The sequence below is a fragment of the Neophocaena asiaeorientalis genome, unplaced genomic scaffold (assembly GCF_003031525.2).
Source record: "Neophocaena asiaeorientalis asiaeorientalis breed wild unplaced genomic scaffold, Neophocaena_asiaeorientalis_V1.1 scaffold119, whole genome shotgun sequence".
Taxonomy (NCBI): Eukaryota; Metazoa; Chordata; class Mammalia; order Artiodactyla; family Phocoenidae; genus Neophocaena; species Neophocaena asiaeorientalis.
Genome location: NW_020175821.1, coordinates 9151616 through 9168572, shown reverse-complemented (window position 1 = coordinate 9168572; position 16957 = coordinate 9151616). Strand labels below are relative to the sequence as shown.

Genomic DNA, 16957 nt, shown 5'->3' with positions numbered 1-16957 from the left:
AAGCAGTTTTAGAGTTTGGAATTAGTCCTAATGGCAGTAGAGAAGATGGAATGTGAAGGAAAGCTGGCAAAGTAGCCTGTGTGGAGAGGAGAATATGCGAAGATGGCCTGAGACATGCAAGACACAAAGCTTGTGTTAAACAACTCGGGGAGAAAGCAAGCCGGACTGGAAAAGACAGTTGAGGCTCTGCTGGTCTCCCGATGTGCCTACAGTTCGTGTCCCTCTGGGTGTTTCTCAGCTGAGATCCTCTATTAGGTATAGTTGTGGAGCTTGTCAAAACCCAACCCAACCATGCCCTCGTAAACATCTGCTAAGGTAAGCCAAACAACATTAAGAGAATCTTTACAAATATGTGAAGAATTTGATCACATACGCGCGCGCACGTGTGCCCACGAGCTTTAAGCTGCAGAGGAAGGTGGGTAAGAGCATAAGCGATGGTGATTGTTTCTCCCACCTCAGTGCTGCCTTATCCAGTACCTTCCAATTCACACCCTTTGGCATACCCCAAAGATGAGTTATCTGATTGCTGCCATGTGAAACTCAACAGGGACTTTCAATTCAAGTACTTTCATGTGTTCTTCCTGTGCCATTTTCCATGGGAGTAGAGGGTCTAAGATTAGGACATACCTGACCATTTTCTCTTTGAATCAAGAGGCAAAGCAGAGCCCAGCCCATGCCATAGCTACAGCCATAGCCAACCTCAGTGCCAATAAGACCGAAATGATAGCGTGAAAGACACGAAAGCACTTCAAAGCGACAAGTCCAAAGTTAGGAATAGCAGGGGAGCATTGCTATGATTCGTATCCAACCCTCCGAAAAAAGGTGCTTTGGAATTTCAACTGAAAGTGACAATTGGGAAGTAAAATGTACTTTTGTTTACCATATATTCTAGGAAGCAGGAACAGAAAAGAGTGTTTTCCCCCTGCCCGAACCACAAGATTTCTTTCTGGCCTCCCAAGTCAAATTTGAAGACCTTATAAAAGATTTGAGAAAACTGAAGAGGCAACTAGAAGGTAACAGGCACGCTGTTCTGTTATTATGATAATAGATAGGATTTTTAAAAATGATTTAAGGGGGTGATCTCTGTATGGCTCGGGGAATGGAATGGTGAGAGTTCAGTTATGGCACACTGCCTCAGGACACTTTCCATCTCCGTGCACAATTTGGAGGCAGTGTATTTACACATCTTTCTCTTTCATTCGTGTTAATTAGTGTTTATATATATATATCTTGTTATATCTACATTTTCCAGCACGGAATAGATATAATTTTAATAAAAATAATAACAACCCTTTTTTTGAATTCTTACTGTGTTCTCATACAGTTCTTCTAACGACCCGAATAAGCAGGAACTACACTAACTCCATTTTATAGATGAGAAAAATGAGGCTTCGAGAAGCTGTATTCGCACAGCCAGTGAGAGGCAGATCGGGTCTGATTAGAAAATCTCATGCATTGCATTTTCTAAGCTAGTTTACTAGGTGCTGCCTTATCTTTCTGTCTCTCACTCTTGCTCTTGCGGTCCCTGTGGCGCGCGCGCGCGCGCACACACACACACACACACACACACACACACGTGCCTATATATTTCGTTTATGTATATGAGTCTAATAATGATGGTCAGACCCATAGTAAACAGTCTGTTTTAGTTTAATTTACATTTTTAATTATCCAAAGCAAAACGCTGAAAGCCCTTTTTGGCTTTTTTAAAAGGTGAAAATATGTCTCTCGGGCAGGAATTTTCCTTTGGCATTTCTAGAGCCTTGTGTTTTCACTGTGGAGACATCTCCTTGTCCAAGAGTATAAATACTTGCCTTGGAGCTTGTATAACTCCAATTGAAGAGCTCTGTGGAGGATTTAGGGAGCGGGTTAATGTGGAAATGGAGCCCAGCACGCCAAAAGCAGAGCTTGAGGAAATGAAGAGCTTGCACCAGGAATATTTTTACACTAAGACATAAAATAAACATTTTAAAAATGTTTATTGTGAAAGAGTGCTCAGAAATCTAAGTCTTAGAGGACAGCTTGGAAATGGAAGTAAAGTGGGAAAGATCTGCTCCCGGTGGCAGGGAGAGCCATTTATTTTTACTTTGGGCATAGAACTTGCTTAAATAAGGATAGTGGTTACAAGTGAATATTTTTACCTTGTAAATTCTTTTTAAAGGAACATGCGGGGTTTTTTTCCCCTCCTGTAGATGTGGTCGAGAGCGTGAATTTAAATGAATGCTTCGTTCAGGAATGTGATACGTGAACTCGTGATCATTCTTTTCCCTCTCCTCAAAAAGGGGCAGTTTTATCCTTGACTGAGTTGCGGAGCTTGATTTTTATTCTAAGAAAGCGGAGTTGCATCACGTAGCAGTTTTTCTCTACCCCTCTCCAGTGGCAGAGTTAGGGCCAGGCCAGTCCTCAGGGTGGCTTTTGCAGTAGCAGAGAAGACCTGTGCTTGTCCAGTCCCCGGCCGCCATCCCTGAATGCCCATCCTCTCTCGTCTTTTGGTCCTTGTGAGACCCTCTCGTATGGTCTTTCGAGCAGAAACCTGATCTACGTTGGATCTTTCCTCTTCGCCTGCCATCCCTCCACGACTGCCTTTTGTCAGGCATCCTGGCTCAGCCCACTCCCTTTGATATCCCTGTGTGTTTGATGATAAATAACAAAGGGATAAGAAGAGTGAATTCAAAGGACCGTGTAGAGGCAGGGGTGCCCCCAAACCTCTGCGGTGGATGTACCTTATTTTCTCTAGGGAGATCCACGGTGTCATTCCGGATCTCTGAGTACTCAACTGACACTTTCCCCAGTCAATGTGAAGGAAATACAAGACCTTCTGAAGCTGGAGGAGCTGCCTTATGAAGGAAGACTGAACGCTACCTCAGTTATTTTTCTTCTTTGCGTGGGACGTCACCACAAAGATGTGAAATGTACCACCAAGGCAAATGAGGAAACCGGCGCTGTCCCACACACATTGAATATTTAAACAAAAAAATGCCCTGCTAATCTTTAGAGATGCCCATGTTTTTAATACATGAAAGGTACCTAGTAAATATTTAAAGAAAATACAGACCGTGGGTTCTCTAATGAATTTCTTGTCCTTCCAGATCCCATCTGGCGAGATGGCCAGAGTCGTGGCGGCCCGTTTCATCTCACTTCCCCGTTCAGTCTTCAGCTCCATTTCCACAAGGCCTGGGTGTGAGCTGAGATGGAATGTTTAATTGAAGTGGACATAATTTTCACACATACAGCAAAGATTTGATGAGGCTTTGAGGTTTATTGTAGCCATTAAAGTGTCGTGGCTGCTGGCAAAACCCCAGAAAATGTCTAAAGCTAAACCAGATGTGATTAGCAAACTTCAAGAAGGCTCAGGCCCTAGTCCTCCAGGCAGGCATAGCCCTTTAAAAGAAAATCATTTGGGGTAGCAAGGACCACACCTTAACAATCAGGTGGGAATTAAACGATGGTTGTTGGCTGTATAGATGTCACTGACAGCGGTAGAGGTTGTCGGTGAGCATCTTTCCGAGAGACCAGAATTTCCAACGGCACTTTTATGTAGATAAACATAGCAAGGAATTGAGGATAATTGTATCTGCTACAATTGATTGCGTGATTATTATCAGGTGCTTTACACAGACCGTCTCTTTAAATCCTTACAATGACCCTGTGAAGCAGATATTGCTGTACGGCTCTTACAAGAATAAAGAGGCGGAAGCTGAAGTTCGTGGTGCTCAGGTGACCTGCCAAGTTACCTCACAGGTGATGACCTAGCCTCATTTTGAAACTAGATACGACTCTAAGGCATGTACTCACAACTTGCCGTGTTGCTGGCCCAGAAGTCTCCGTATCGGATCAGCGATCACAACAGAAAGATACCCATTCAAGGCATAAAGCCTCATGAGGACACAAATGACGGAAAGAGCTAGCGAATGGGTGCACATGAGCACAAGGGCGTGCACACACACGTGCCTAGAGCCCATACGTGTAGACCCTCAGATCAGATAGGGACTTAAGAAAGAACTTAGTTTGTGTGTGGGGTATGGGGAGTGGGGAGACCTAAGAGAGATGGATTATCAAAGCGAATAGTACTGCACAGGATTAAGAACTCAGGCTTTGGAGTCAGATATGTACTTGCTACTGGTTTGGTGAAAGCAAGCAAGATCTTGTCGAGTAACGTAACCATAAAAAGTATCGTCTCACCTGTAAAATAGGGCAGTTATAACACCAGCATCATAGGAGGCAATGAATGCACGGTCCCTTAGTAAGGAAAGCTTCAATAAAGCTGATTAGGTGTATATGCCTTTTACTGGAAAACAGACACCTTGTAGAATCGGGCCCGTATTGTTGAGGGGCCAGCTGGCTGTGTTTGTGGAGAACCTAATTTCCAGAGCGCTACAAACCAAGCCCTTGGTGCTTAGGAATGTGTTCCATATCTTGTTTACTGTTCTGCGTCTCTTAAGCAGACAATAAGTTTGATTTCCTTGATGCTTTGATGATATAAGTAATATCTGGGAGCAAATAACAGCAACAGCTGCTCTCTTTCTCATTCTTTGACCTCGTTTGCTAGCCAGAACTTTGAAGGTACTCTTACCAACTCGTGTGTGGTAGGCAGGATAATGGCTCCCAAAGATGTCTGAACCCTGATCCCTGGAATCTGTGAATATGTTACCTTACATGGCAAAGAGGGACTTTGCCGACATTGAGATGGGGAGATTATCCTGGACCATCCAAGTGGGCCTAATCTAATCACACAAATCTTGAAAATGAATCTTTAAAAGCTGACGACTTTCTCTGTGGTCAGCGGGAGATAGTACAGTAGAATGATCAGAGAGATGCAGTGTTGCTGGCTTTGAGGATGGAGGAAGCGGGCAGTGAACCAAGGAATGTCGGAAGCCTCTAAAACTGGAAAAGGCAAGGAACGGATTCTCCCTAGAGCCTCCAGAAGGGAATGCAGCCCTGTCAACACCTTGATTTCAGCTCAATGAGACCCATGTCAGACTTCTAACATACAGAGCTATGAGGTAATATATCTGTATTGTTTTAAGCCATTTAAGTCTGTGGTAATTTGTCATAATAGCAATAAGAAACAAACACACCACGCAATGCATTCTTTCTGATTGTGCCAGTTAATACCAGTTATGCATGCGCGTGCACCCCATTGCCGAGGCTGTAGGTGTAGGATTTCCCAGCTAGTGACACTCACCAGTATTGCATGAAATGTGAATTCGTGCTCTCTAAAAAAGAGTCTGTAGTCTGATAAACCTGGAAATGCTCTATACTAAAAACAAATCACAGGGACACAGTGCATATGAGCTTATTAAAGGCTCTGGGAAGTCCTGTAGTAAAAAACAATGAAACGGTTTAACCCTGTTTAAACCAGGATTTCTCAAAACGTGAAACATTGTCCTTTTTTCTTGCACTGGATATACTTAGTAGTATGTTGTTGTAGAATATGGATTCTGTAAAATATTGTTTAAGAAGAAGGGATGTTGATATTGCTATTGATTTTTAATATCAAGAATGGAGTTGTTGGTTAAATGGTCATTCCTGGGTGACCTTAACAGGAGTAACTGTGATGAATAGGACTTATTTAGTATCCCGTATCATTAAGGGTAGGATATTTAATCAGCTAGCTGTGTACTAAATCTTGCCTTGAAAATGATGCATTATTGGCCCCGTTATTGCATATATGAATTGGGAAAATGTAATCAGTAGTTAACCCTCAGTGCAAGATAATCAAACTTGTTTGAGAATGTTGGCAGAGATGCAAGTGTGTGTGTGTGTGTGTGTATTTTAAGGTAATTCTGATGTTCTTTTCTCTAAATATTTAAGACTATATATTCGAACATGTCCTTTCTTATGTACCATTTAGAAATATTTGGGAATACACTTACACAGTTTTGGAAAGGCAAGGAGTCTCTGTTGACTTTTTTGATATCTGTTATCACTCCATAAATGTTTATCCTTCAGATGTTTATCCTGCAATGTTAACTCTTACAAGCCTTCTATAAATGAGATGCTATGTGAAATGCACAGTCCCGGCATTCGATAAACGTTGAACTCTTCATTGTAAGTTTGAATAGTAGAGAGAACATCTCTAACTCGACATTGAAGCACACCCATCACCTCTTTAGCCATAGTCGGTCCCCACGTCCTTATTTTAGTGGAGTGACCAGATTAGCCCAGAAGGATCCAAATGAACCTCTTTTGTACCTGAATATTCTACCTTCAAATCTAAGTTGCAAGATACATACATGAAAGTTACAGTTCAAGAAAGAGAAAGGGGGGAGGGTTTTTTTGGTAGATTTTTTTAAACTGTAATCAGTATGTCTTCCAGATGAAGCTGGCTGACTGAACTCATTCATTTAGCTCCACTCCTTTCTAAAAGCCCGTAGAAAAATTAACATTTATCTTATTTAGAGGTACGCAGTCAATACCAATATAATCAGCTGAGAGAGGAGGAATTAGGGAGGGAGCCATACACCTACACATGTAAAAGCAGGAAATGAGAATATTTTTACGTGGTGGTTTCTCATGGCCCTGGGCAGGGGCTGGTGTGGTGGCAATAGTTCAACGATTTGGATATGCAAGTGAAGTCATACGATTAGAACTAGGTTCAAAAACGGAAGTTATAGTCAACTCTCAACTGTAGGTTGCTAGATTAGCGAGGTCACGGAATAGTGACAGTCTTTAAGAAATTAATGCGTTAGTTTTCACATTAACCAGTATGAGTCAGCTATGCTATTTACATGTTGGAAAACCTTTCCTATTTGAAACTGCATGATAAGTAGTAGACTACCTACTGTTTCTTCTGCAAGGTGGAGACAGTCCTCTTCTTTAGGTACTTAATGAACAAATTAAGTGTCTGGACAAATACATTGATGCGAACTATTAGTGAGGTGACGAAGGGTGAGGCGGGTTTGGGACTCTGAGCGCCGATGGCATCGGGAAGGGAAGCTGCCAGCAGGAGTGTTGGTATCTCCAGCGATGGAGGGAGGGCAGAGGGCTGGTTGGCAGGACTTGCACTTCTTCTTGCCCTTGGCCACTTTTTTGTTAAACGTTTGATTTGGGATCATGTGTGGTGTCCTTCCCACTTCCTATTACTGTAGTTAATCAAGAGTTGACTGTGAGAAGTGAGGAGAAATGCTAATAACTGGTATTGCCGATCTACTAATGAGTATTCAGGTTTGCTCCACTGCGGGGAGGAGGAGGGGTCCTGTCCAGGCTCCACTGCCCAGGTCTTTAACGCAGGTTCACACCGCGCCACCGTTCTCTTGTACTGTCTCCCTCACAGCCATGTTGGTGCCTCCCCGGTCCAGATCTGTCCACCACTTGGATGAAAGTATGCCCTTCTGCAGATTTAGTCAGTACTGTCGAGCCCCAAACAGAACTTAAGAAAAGTGATGGCCTATTGATATTACCTCAGGAAGCAAAAGAGACCATTTAAAGAAGGCCTGTAGTGGCTATTCCTTTGAATTTGCAGTAGACACAGTTGGGAAGTACCAAGCAGTGGGGGGAAGGGGCCGTCAGTGGAGCATTCCACCCCCAGTGCATGCTATATGGGGGGTGCCCTCAGCACTGTCAGATCTAGTAAATAAAATCCAGGAGGCCCAGTTAAATCTGAATTTCAGACAAACAAGACTTTTTTAAACTGTGTTTTAAAAAATGCACAGGACATGCTTATACTAAAAAAAAAGATTCCTTGTTTATGTCAAATTCACACTTAACTTGGTGTCCCATCTCTTATCTGGCATTTCTGTACAGAACTTAAAAGCAATAATAAAACCAACTAAAAGTTAGCTATTTTTTTTAACTTTATTGAAGTATAGTTGATTTACAGTGTTGTGTTAATTTCTGCTGTACAGCAAAGTGATTCAATTATACATATTTTTTTTTATATTCTTTTCCATTGTGGTTTATCACAGGATATTGAATATAGTTCCCTGTGCTATACAGTAGGGCCTTGTTTTTTATCCATCCTATATATAATAGTTTGCCTCTGCTAATCCCAAACTCCCAACCCTTCCCTTCCCCACCCGCCTCCCCCTTCCCCTTGGCAACCACAAGTCTGTTCTCTATGTCTGTGTGTCTGTTTCTGTTTCATAGATATGTTCATTTGTGTCATATTTTAGATTCCACATGTGAGTGATATCATATGGTATTTGTCTTTCTCTTACTGACTTACTTCGCTTATTACGTTAATCTCTGGGTCCATCCGTGTTGCTACAGATGGCGTTGTTTCATTCTTTTTTATGGCTGAGTAATATTCCATTGTATATATGTATATATATACACGCACCACATTTTCTTTATCCGTTCATCTGTCGGTGGACATTTAGGTTGCTTCCACGTCTTGGCTATTGTAAAGAGCGCTGCTATGAACATAGGGGCGCATGTATCTTTTCGAATTATAGTTTCGTCCAGATACATGCCCAGGAATGGGATTGCTGGATCATATGGCAACTCTATTTTTAGTTTTTTGAGAAACCTCCATATTGTTTTCCATAGTGGCTGCCCCAGTTTACACTGGGGGTTCCCTTTTATCCACACCCTCTGTAGCATTTGTTATTTGTAGACTTCTTAATGATAGCCACTCTGACCGGTGTGAGGTGGTACCTCACTGTAGTTTTAGTTTTTAGCTCACTTCTTATTGCCGTGATGCGCTGGCAGTATTCATCTCAGTGATCAAGTCCTTTTCCCTGCAAGGGTGGACCGTGGACACAGGTGCAGTAAACGTGTCCAAGGATACGGTGCCTGGCCATTGCCACCATCACTGACGATAGCAGTTACCATTTAACGGGCATTACTAAATACCAGCATGTTTGCTTGCATCATTTCTGTTTCTTAAACTACTTTGATGTAAGTCCTACCTACACTTTAACAGTAAGGAAGTTAAAGCAGCTTTGCTACTGATGACAGAAGTGAGATCTGAAGCAGGTTTATCTGATTACGAAGCTTATACCCTTTTCACCGTGCCATTCTTTCTTTTACTGTTTGTAGGCACTGACAATATGATCGGAGTGGTAAAGCTTGAAGTTTGAATTAAGGCTTTTTCTTATCTCTACTCATAACCACTCAACTCATCTACCTGTTGTAATTTCTGTCCTCCTGTCTCCTCCCTGTCAGTCTCTTTCGGTTCCTCTGACACTCTCTGGCTCTCTCTTTGGCAGTTAATTACCTAGCCTATGTTTTATCCCTTCACGACCTAGAAGATAAGCAGACAAGTCTGATGTGGTTATCCAGACGAATAGCAGGGTACTACAGGGCCATCCCAAGGCACTGTGTGGTTTGGACTCCATTACTGTCTCTTCCACTTGTGGGCATTGCATGGAGCGGGATTCTGACATAGATGAGAAGGGGAGGAAACTTCCAGGGCTTGTCAACTCACACAGCAAAGCAGACTGTTGCTTCTGTGTTTGGGACCAGCCCTGACTCTGCAGGATAAATGACTTCTGCCACCGAGCATTATCAAATGGCTTTCTCTCCATATAAGTATAATATTCTTTAAGAGAAAAAGAGAAAACTAGATCTCATCATGAGAGTGAATATTTATTACTCATTTAAGCGTGGTCCATAGGCAATATGGCTGTAGTAAGGAGCGAAGAAAGACTGGAAAACTTTTGGAGGACTTCTGAGGAAAGATGGCCAACTGAACGTTCATTTGGATTGAACACTCACACTGGAATTCAGTTCCTCTTGAAAATTACTAAAATAATAGTATAGAGAGTTCTTTTAAAGCATAAACTCAAGAGCACAGAATGAGAGAGAAAACCATAACCACAAAGTTTCTGAAGCTAAAAAAGTAGATGGACAAGTGGTAAATGAATTAGCCAAACAAGACAGCTGAATTCTAACCCAGGAGTGGAGAAAGGTGAGAAGCAAGCCGATTATTTTTACCACACTATTCATACACACCACAGATTTATACATAAATCCATATATATATATATCCATAAACATTCATATATATTCACAAGTAAATCAATGAAATCATTTTTGAAAATTTCCCAAAATGATGGATACAAGTTCCTAATTTTAAAAGGCCCAAAGAGATGTTAGCACAGATCCATACCACTGTATGAACATTTCAGAATGCTCAGGATAGAAAGAAAGCTTACACACTTCTAGAAGGGGAGGAGGTAGAGGGTGGGATGTGGGAACAAATTACTCAGAGAATCAGGGAGCAGAATGGCTTCAGACTTTCCAACGGCAATGCTAGAAGCTAGAAATAGAATTCTGATGGAAACTTATTCCCAATCCAGAATCTTATATTCACCAAATTATCTATCCAATATGAGGGCAGAATAAAAATGCTTTTAGACTTGTAAATTCTAAAAGAAAAACATATTTCCCATGCATCCATCTTCAGGATGCTACTAGAGAATGTGCATTACCATGAATGAGGAATGCTACGGTGACAGGAAATGGAAAATCCAACAGAGAAGAGAAGTGAAGGGATCCTCCAGGTTAGGCAGAGAGCCCAAGATGCCAGCCAGGCATGGAGAGCAAACATTCCAGGTTAATTAGATCAAAAGGATCATGGTGAAGGTTCTTGAGGAATATACAGTTAACGCGTCTGCTATATCTGAATGTTTTGACAAGATTTACACAGCTGGCAACAAGTTTGGCATTCCTTTAGTAATAAGTACATAGAAAACAGCAAATTAGGGGGAAAAACTCATTCATTCTGAAGGTGAGGGGGTTTGCAGGGGCTGGGGGGGGACGTTTAGGACAGGCTAATCAAAATTGACGTATGTCAGCTGGGGCTGGAGTTGTTTTTGCCAAGTCATAATAATGGCAACACTGAGTCCTGGTCTAAGCAAGTCACGGTAGTGCTCTGTTGAGAGGCAGCTCATGTATGGTGGGTGTGAGGAGAGGAAAGAGCGCCATCATTTTCAGGGCATAAAGAGAAAAATCAAAAGGTGCCGATAGAAGCTTGTTAGAGACATGCAATTAAGTGCTGGATTCAGCAGGTAAAATTGGTATAATGGTTGCCTCCGGGAAGGAAGAATTGGGTGAAGTTGTTGGGCTGTTGATTCATAGAATGCATAGAATACATTTATTCTTTTAACTAGGTGCCTGCGTAACTTCGATAAACATACAAAACCAAAACCAAAAAATAACAATAAACCGAAGCATTTGTAAGTGATAGTTGAGTTAAATTTCAACAGCAGAGGCTGATGTGTTGAAAGTAGTGCTGGCCGGGATTTAGGAGATGCAGTTGAAAAATGTAGTTCTGCCTCTTCCTAACCATGTGATCAGCCGTGCAGCTTTGACAAAATCACTTAACCTCTGTGAGCCTCCGCTGGAAAAAAGCGGAGCTGATCATCCCAGCCTGCCCAGCTCAGTGCAATCGGAAGGGTCAGACAAGCAGACGGATGAGCAAGTACTTGGGAAGGTGTGGGAGGTATTATCTGAACTCATTGAGAAGCCGTGCAGTTTGCAGTTTGCTCAGTTCGCGCTGGTGTGTCCTAGAAGGGAGAGGGGGGAATTGATCCATTAGGACAAGCCCGGCTAATTTATCACTCTTTAGGAAGCTCCAGAAGACGCGACTGGAACGATTATTGACCATGCCTAATTTATTAGCTCTTTCCTCCTTCAAAGCCCATTTGTCTGCGGCAGGAGTTTGCTAAGTCTGAACTCTGGTACGGCCCTGGATACATTAGCCAGAGTCCTGGCCGTGTTGCCATGGTGTTAAAAATATTTAGTTTTGCAAGCAAAGTGTTCGAAATAATAAAAGAAAAACTTTGATATGATTTATTTTTGTAAAATGATTTCAACCTAACAGACCCAGGAACTGGGGTAAGGATTTCAGAAGGGCAGTGGGTGTAAGATGTTGATCAGTGTAGCGACTTTTGATGCAAAGCATTCAATTAAGCGCAGCACCGTGGGTAAAGGTCACACATTTCCCAAATGAAATGCCTTCAAAGACAAGTTGTGCAGAAAGGAGAGAGGATGTGGAAACCGAAACCTGATTCATCCGTTTAATTAATGGAAGAAGTTCGTGTTGTCCTTTGATTGTGACATCTCTAGGTGGGAAGCATGAGTTATGATGTCCTGGTTTCTTCTTCTCAGTTTTCACTCGGTTTCTACCCTTTATTTATAAATCAACACAGTTAATAGAATTTATTATTTTTTTATTGGACAAGAAACAAAACATTGAAAGAAAAGCTAGCCTCATGGAAAAGTCTGTGTCACGAGTCCTGAATTCAAATCCTTGCTTCACAGGCTGTGTAACCCTTGGCTGGCTTCATCCCTCCCCACCTCTGTATCCTTGTATAAGGAGGAGGGTATCCCAGCCTTCCACACTGGTTGCTTGAGAGCATTAATCAGGATTATATGAAGGAAGTCCCCAGCGTATAAGCAAGATATATAATGCTTATTCCTGGTTCCTTTCATGCCCTCATATCCAATATCCAGTCCGCGAGCAAATCCAGTTGACTCTTCCTTCAAAACGTGCCTTGAATCTGTTTAATGCTCTCCGTCTCCGTGCCACATTCCTAGTCCAAACTCTACCCCCTTCTCTCACATGGGCCAGAACAGGCTCCTAACAGGTTTCCCTGCTTCCACGCCTGCCCTCCCTTTAATCCAGCCTCCGAACACCAGACGGGTCAGGCCACTTTCTTTTCTCATAGTCGTTGCTTTTGGAATGAAATCCAGCCTCAAAACTTGTAGCTGTGCCTTGCAAGTTTCTCCAAGATTCAACCACTTCTACCTCTCTTGTCTCATTTCCTGCCGCCCCAATCCCTGCCTGCCCACTACACTCCAGCCTCACAGGCTTTCTTTGTGTTCGAGCCCAATAAGCTTGCTTTAGGACCTTTGCAGTAGCTATTCCTTCTGCCTAGAACGCCCTTCCTCTGAATGTACCCATGTGTGGACCTTCACGGACCACCCAAGCTACAGCAGCCACTTTGAGTAGTCCCTCTCTGTTATAGCCCCCAACTTATTATCTTCTATTCCTTTGTAAATAGAAGAGGCCTTTTTGGTGTTTATATCTGCTGTGATCAGTACCTACCACATAGTTGTTGCTCAGCCAATAATTGTTGAGTGGGTGAATCAGCAAATGAATGAATGGTGGAAAAGATGCAGCTCGCTCAGTTCATTGCTGACCTTGCTGTAAGAGAGGAATTAGATGATTTCTTTAAGGGCAAAGATGTCAAACAATCATAAAAAGGCAGAAGCTTTAGGGAAACATTTTAAAGCTACTCAAGGGGAGAACTGACGAGGTAGTGGGTCCCCCACACACTTCCGACTGGAAGACTCTGTTATGATAAATGGGTAGGATAGGTGCCGTTAGAAAGGGTTTATGCTACATGATTTTGAAAGTACATTCCAACTCGGAGCTTCTAAGATAATGAGTATTGCTGTGCTATTTCAGTGCATTCTGGTGTTCTCCTTATTCAGTAAGGGTTATTAAGTTCTTCCCTAGACTTCATTAGGACAGCTGAAATTCCCTGGACTTCTGACCATTTATAGGATATAAAAGTCAACTGTAAGATTATATCAGGTTTAGGTCTCAGGTATTCTCTGTCTAAATGGCTCTCAAGGATCTGCTCTCGCATTAATCCATGCCTCAAAAATTCTAGCATTGATACCATCTCGAAGTAAGCTTTATAGAGTAGAACTCTTATCCAATGTGGTTAGTTAATGGAGAAAAGACGGCCCAGATCAGGAATCACAGAAAATGATACTTGCATCCCTTAACCTTTCATTTAAAACAAGCTAAATATAGCATCATTTGTCTGTTGATGCAGGGCTGAGGCCTCTTCTTGGATTACAGATCTGTTAAATAAAGCTTTGTGGGTCTTCCTACATATGCCACATCTATAAAGAGATCACCTGTGATTTCCCTTTCATATTTTTTTCCCTTTCATATTTTTGAAGTGGAGTCATGGCTCTTGAAAATATCACCACCAAATCTTTCTAGATATTTATAATTGTTCTCAGTCTTTTAAAACTGTCTTGCCCACACCTTTTTAAAAATGAGCATTTTCTTTTTGGTATAATTTTAGATTTACAGAAAAGTTGCAAAGATAGCATGGAGAGTTTCCATATAGCCCTTCTCCACTTTCCCCATCATTAACATCTTAAATTGTTGTGTTAAATTCATCAAAACTAAGAAACTGGCACTGATACATTTCTGTTAACTAAACTCTAGTATTTATTTGAACTTCATCAGTATTTCCATTAATGTCTTCTTTGTGTTCCAGAATCAAGCCCTGAGTTCCACATTGCACTGAGGTACTATAACTGCCCAATCTCCACCAGTCTCCCACGCCTATATTAAACAGCAATATTTTGGCTTCTTCCACTTTATAGAAATAATACTTTTTCTCAGTCATATTGAATCAAGCCCTGAGTTCCACATTGCACTGAGGTACTATAACTGCCCAATCTCCACCGGTCTCCCACGCCTATATTAAACAGCAATATTTTGGCTTCTTCCACTTTAATCTATAGAAATAATACTTTTTCTCAGTCATAGTTCTACAATTTACCATCAAGTGATTAAATTATGTAATTACAATAAAGAGAACAGCCAGCATAAACAGGTTTGGAAACAACACAACTATTCTTTATAAGGATTCTACTCAGTGGTGGGGAGAATTGCCCAGAGAAACCAGAGAATAGCCTTCCAGCTGCAACTGCGTGCCATAGGAATCAGGTAGGAGGAATAGAAAAGAGCACTGATTTGGCAAGTCCATTAATGGAATGTTTTTCATATTTCCCGTTCAAAAAAAAGAAAACAAAATTAATATAATGCCGGTACCTTACCTGTGTGTAGAGCTCCATCCTTTGGAGTGGGTAGGGCAGGTCTATATAGTAGAGAGAACGGGTCTCCAAGATAGGAAGCAGTGTGGCCAGGCATGGAACTTGAGTCTTTTGATGACCAAGCCAGCGCTCAAGCTACGTTACGATAAACTTAATGGCAGGTCAAAACATTTTCTTTACAGAAATAGATTTGTGGGTGGTTTTGTGAATGTTACAGTATTTTCCTGCCCGAGTAAATTGTGTACCTTGGACCCTGTGGAAGAGTCACAATCCACAAGTGGATTCTTTTTGTGTCAGATATCCAAATGAGTGAAGTTAGAGGGAGACCTCTTTAGCCCCAGTAAAGGGGATTGGAATTTTTGCCAACGTCCTTATCTTTCCCAGATTTCTGGGCCTCGGCGTGGCTCTTAGATGGACAGAGGTCGTGGACTCTACTTTTTAGGTAACCATGGAAAAATCAGTGACCCACCCCACCGCACCCCGCCGACCCAGGAATCAGCAGCCCTGGTTGATGTCCCCTCTGTGCCACTTAATAACCTAACCTCCACCTCCCCTCCCCCTGGCCTTCTGTTTCTCCATTCAGAGTGAAGCTTTGGGACGGGTGATTTTTAGCTTGCGTTGTCTTGTTCCTTACCTTTTACAAAGCGTTTTCATAGGTACTCCGCATTGTTTCTAGAACATCCCTACACCAGCATACCTTGTTTTACGCTTGTCTTTATTGTGCTTTGCAGATACTGTGCTGTTTGCACATTGAAGGTTTGCGGGTCATGCAAGTCTGTTGGCGCCATTTTTCCAACGGCATTTGCTTCCTTCATGTCTCTGCGTCACATTTTGGTAGTTCCCACAATATTTCAAACTTTGTCATTATTATTGTATTTCTTGTGGTGATCTTTGATCAGTGATTTTTGATGTTACTAGTGTAACTGTTTGGGGCACTCTGAGCCTTGCCCATATAAGACAGGAACTTAATCAGTAAATGTTGTGTGTGTTCTCACTGCACCAACTAGCTGTGTCCCTTCTCTCTCCCTCTCCTCTGGCTTCCCTACTCCCTGAGACACAGCAATATTGAAATTAGGCCAATTAGTGACCCCACAATATCCTGTGAGTGTTCAGGTGAAAGGAAGAGTCTCTGTAACTCAAAAGCTAGGAATGATTAAGCTTAGTGAGGAGGGCTTGTCGAAAGCCGAGATCGGCGCAAAGCTTGGCCTCTTGCGTCGAACAGCCAAGTTATAAATGCAAAGGAAAATTTCTTGAAGGAAATTGAAAGTGCTGCTCCAGTGAACACACAGATGATAAGAATGTGAAACAGCCTTATTGCTGATAGGGAGAAAGTTTTAGTGGTCTGGATAGAAGATCAAACCAGCCTCAACATTCCCTTAAACCAAAGCCTAATCCAGAGCAAAGACCTCACTCTTTTCAATTCTAGGAAGTCAGAGAGGTGAGGAGGCTGCTACAGAAGAAAACTTTGAAGCTAGTAGGGGTTGGTTCATGAGGAAAGAAGCCATCTCTATAACATGAAATTGCAAGGTGAGTAGCATGTGCTGATGTAGAAGCTGCAGCAGGTTACCCAGAAGACCTAGCTAAGATAATGGATGAAGATGGCTTCACTAAATAACAGATTTTCAGTGTACACAGAACAGCCTTCTATTTGAAGAAGACGCCATCTAGGACTTTCATAGCTAGAGAGAAGTCAATGGGGAAAAAAAAAAAAACTTCGATGGACAAGCTGACTCTCTTGTTAAGAGCTAATACAGTTGATGACTTTAATTTGAAGCCAGTGCTCATTTACCATTCCCCAGATCCTAGGGCCCTTAAGAATTCTGCTAATTCTGCTCTACTTGTGCCCTGTGAGTGGAACAACGAAACCCTGATGATCGCACATCTGTTTCTAACATGGTTTAATGAATATTTGAAGCCCACTCTTGAGACCTACCCTCAGAAAAAAAGATTTCTTTCAGAATATGACTGTTCATAAACAGTGCACCTGGTCACCCAAGAGCTCTGATGGAGATGCACAGTGAGATTCATGTTGTTTTCATACCTCTGACACGGCGTCCATTCTGCAGCCCGTGGATCAAGGAGTAATTTCAACTTGCAAGTCTTACCATTTAAGAAATAGATTTCGTAAGGTTATAGCTGCCGTAGATAGTGATCCCTCCGATGGATCTGGGCATAGTCAGTTGAAAACCCTCTGGAAAGGATT

At 42.1% G+C, this 16957-nt stretch overlaps 1 protein-coding gene across 2 annotated transcripts in view; it reads left to right on the top strand.

The window, feature by feature from the left end:
• The window catches only part of FMN1 (formin 1), a 397250-nt gene that overhangs the window by 255109 nt on the left and 125184 nt on the right, over nt 1–16957 (top strand). For both annotated transcript variants that reach the window (XM_024732506.1, XM_024732507.1), the window contains one exon: nt 893–1013. In XM_024732506.1, the coding sequence (XP_024588274.1) occupies nt 893–1013 (121 nt within the window). The remainder of the gene's footprint in view (nt 1–892; nt 1014–16957) is intronic.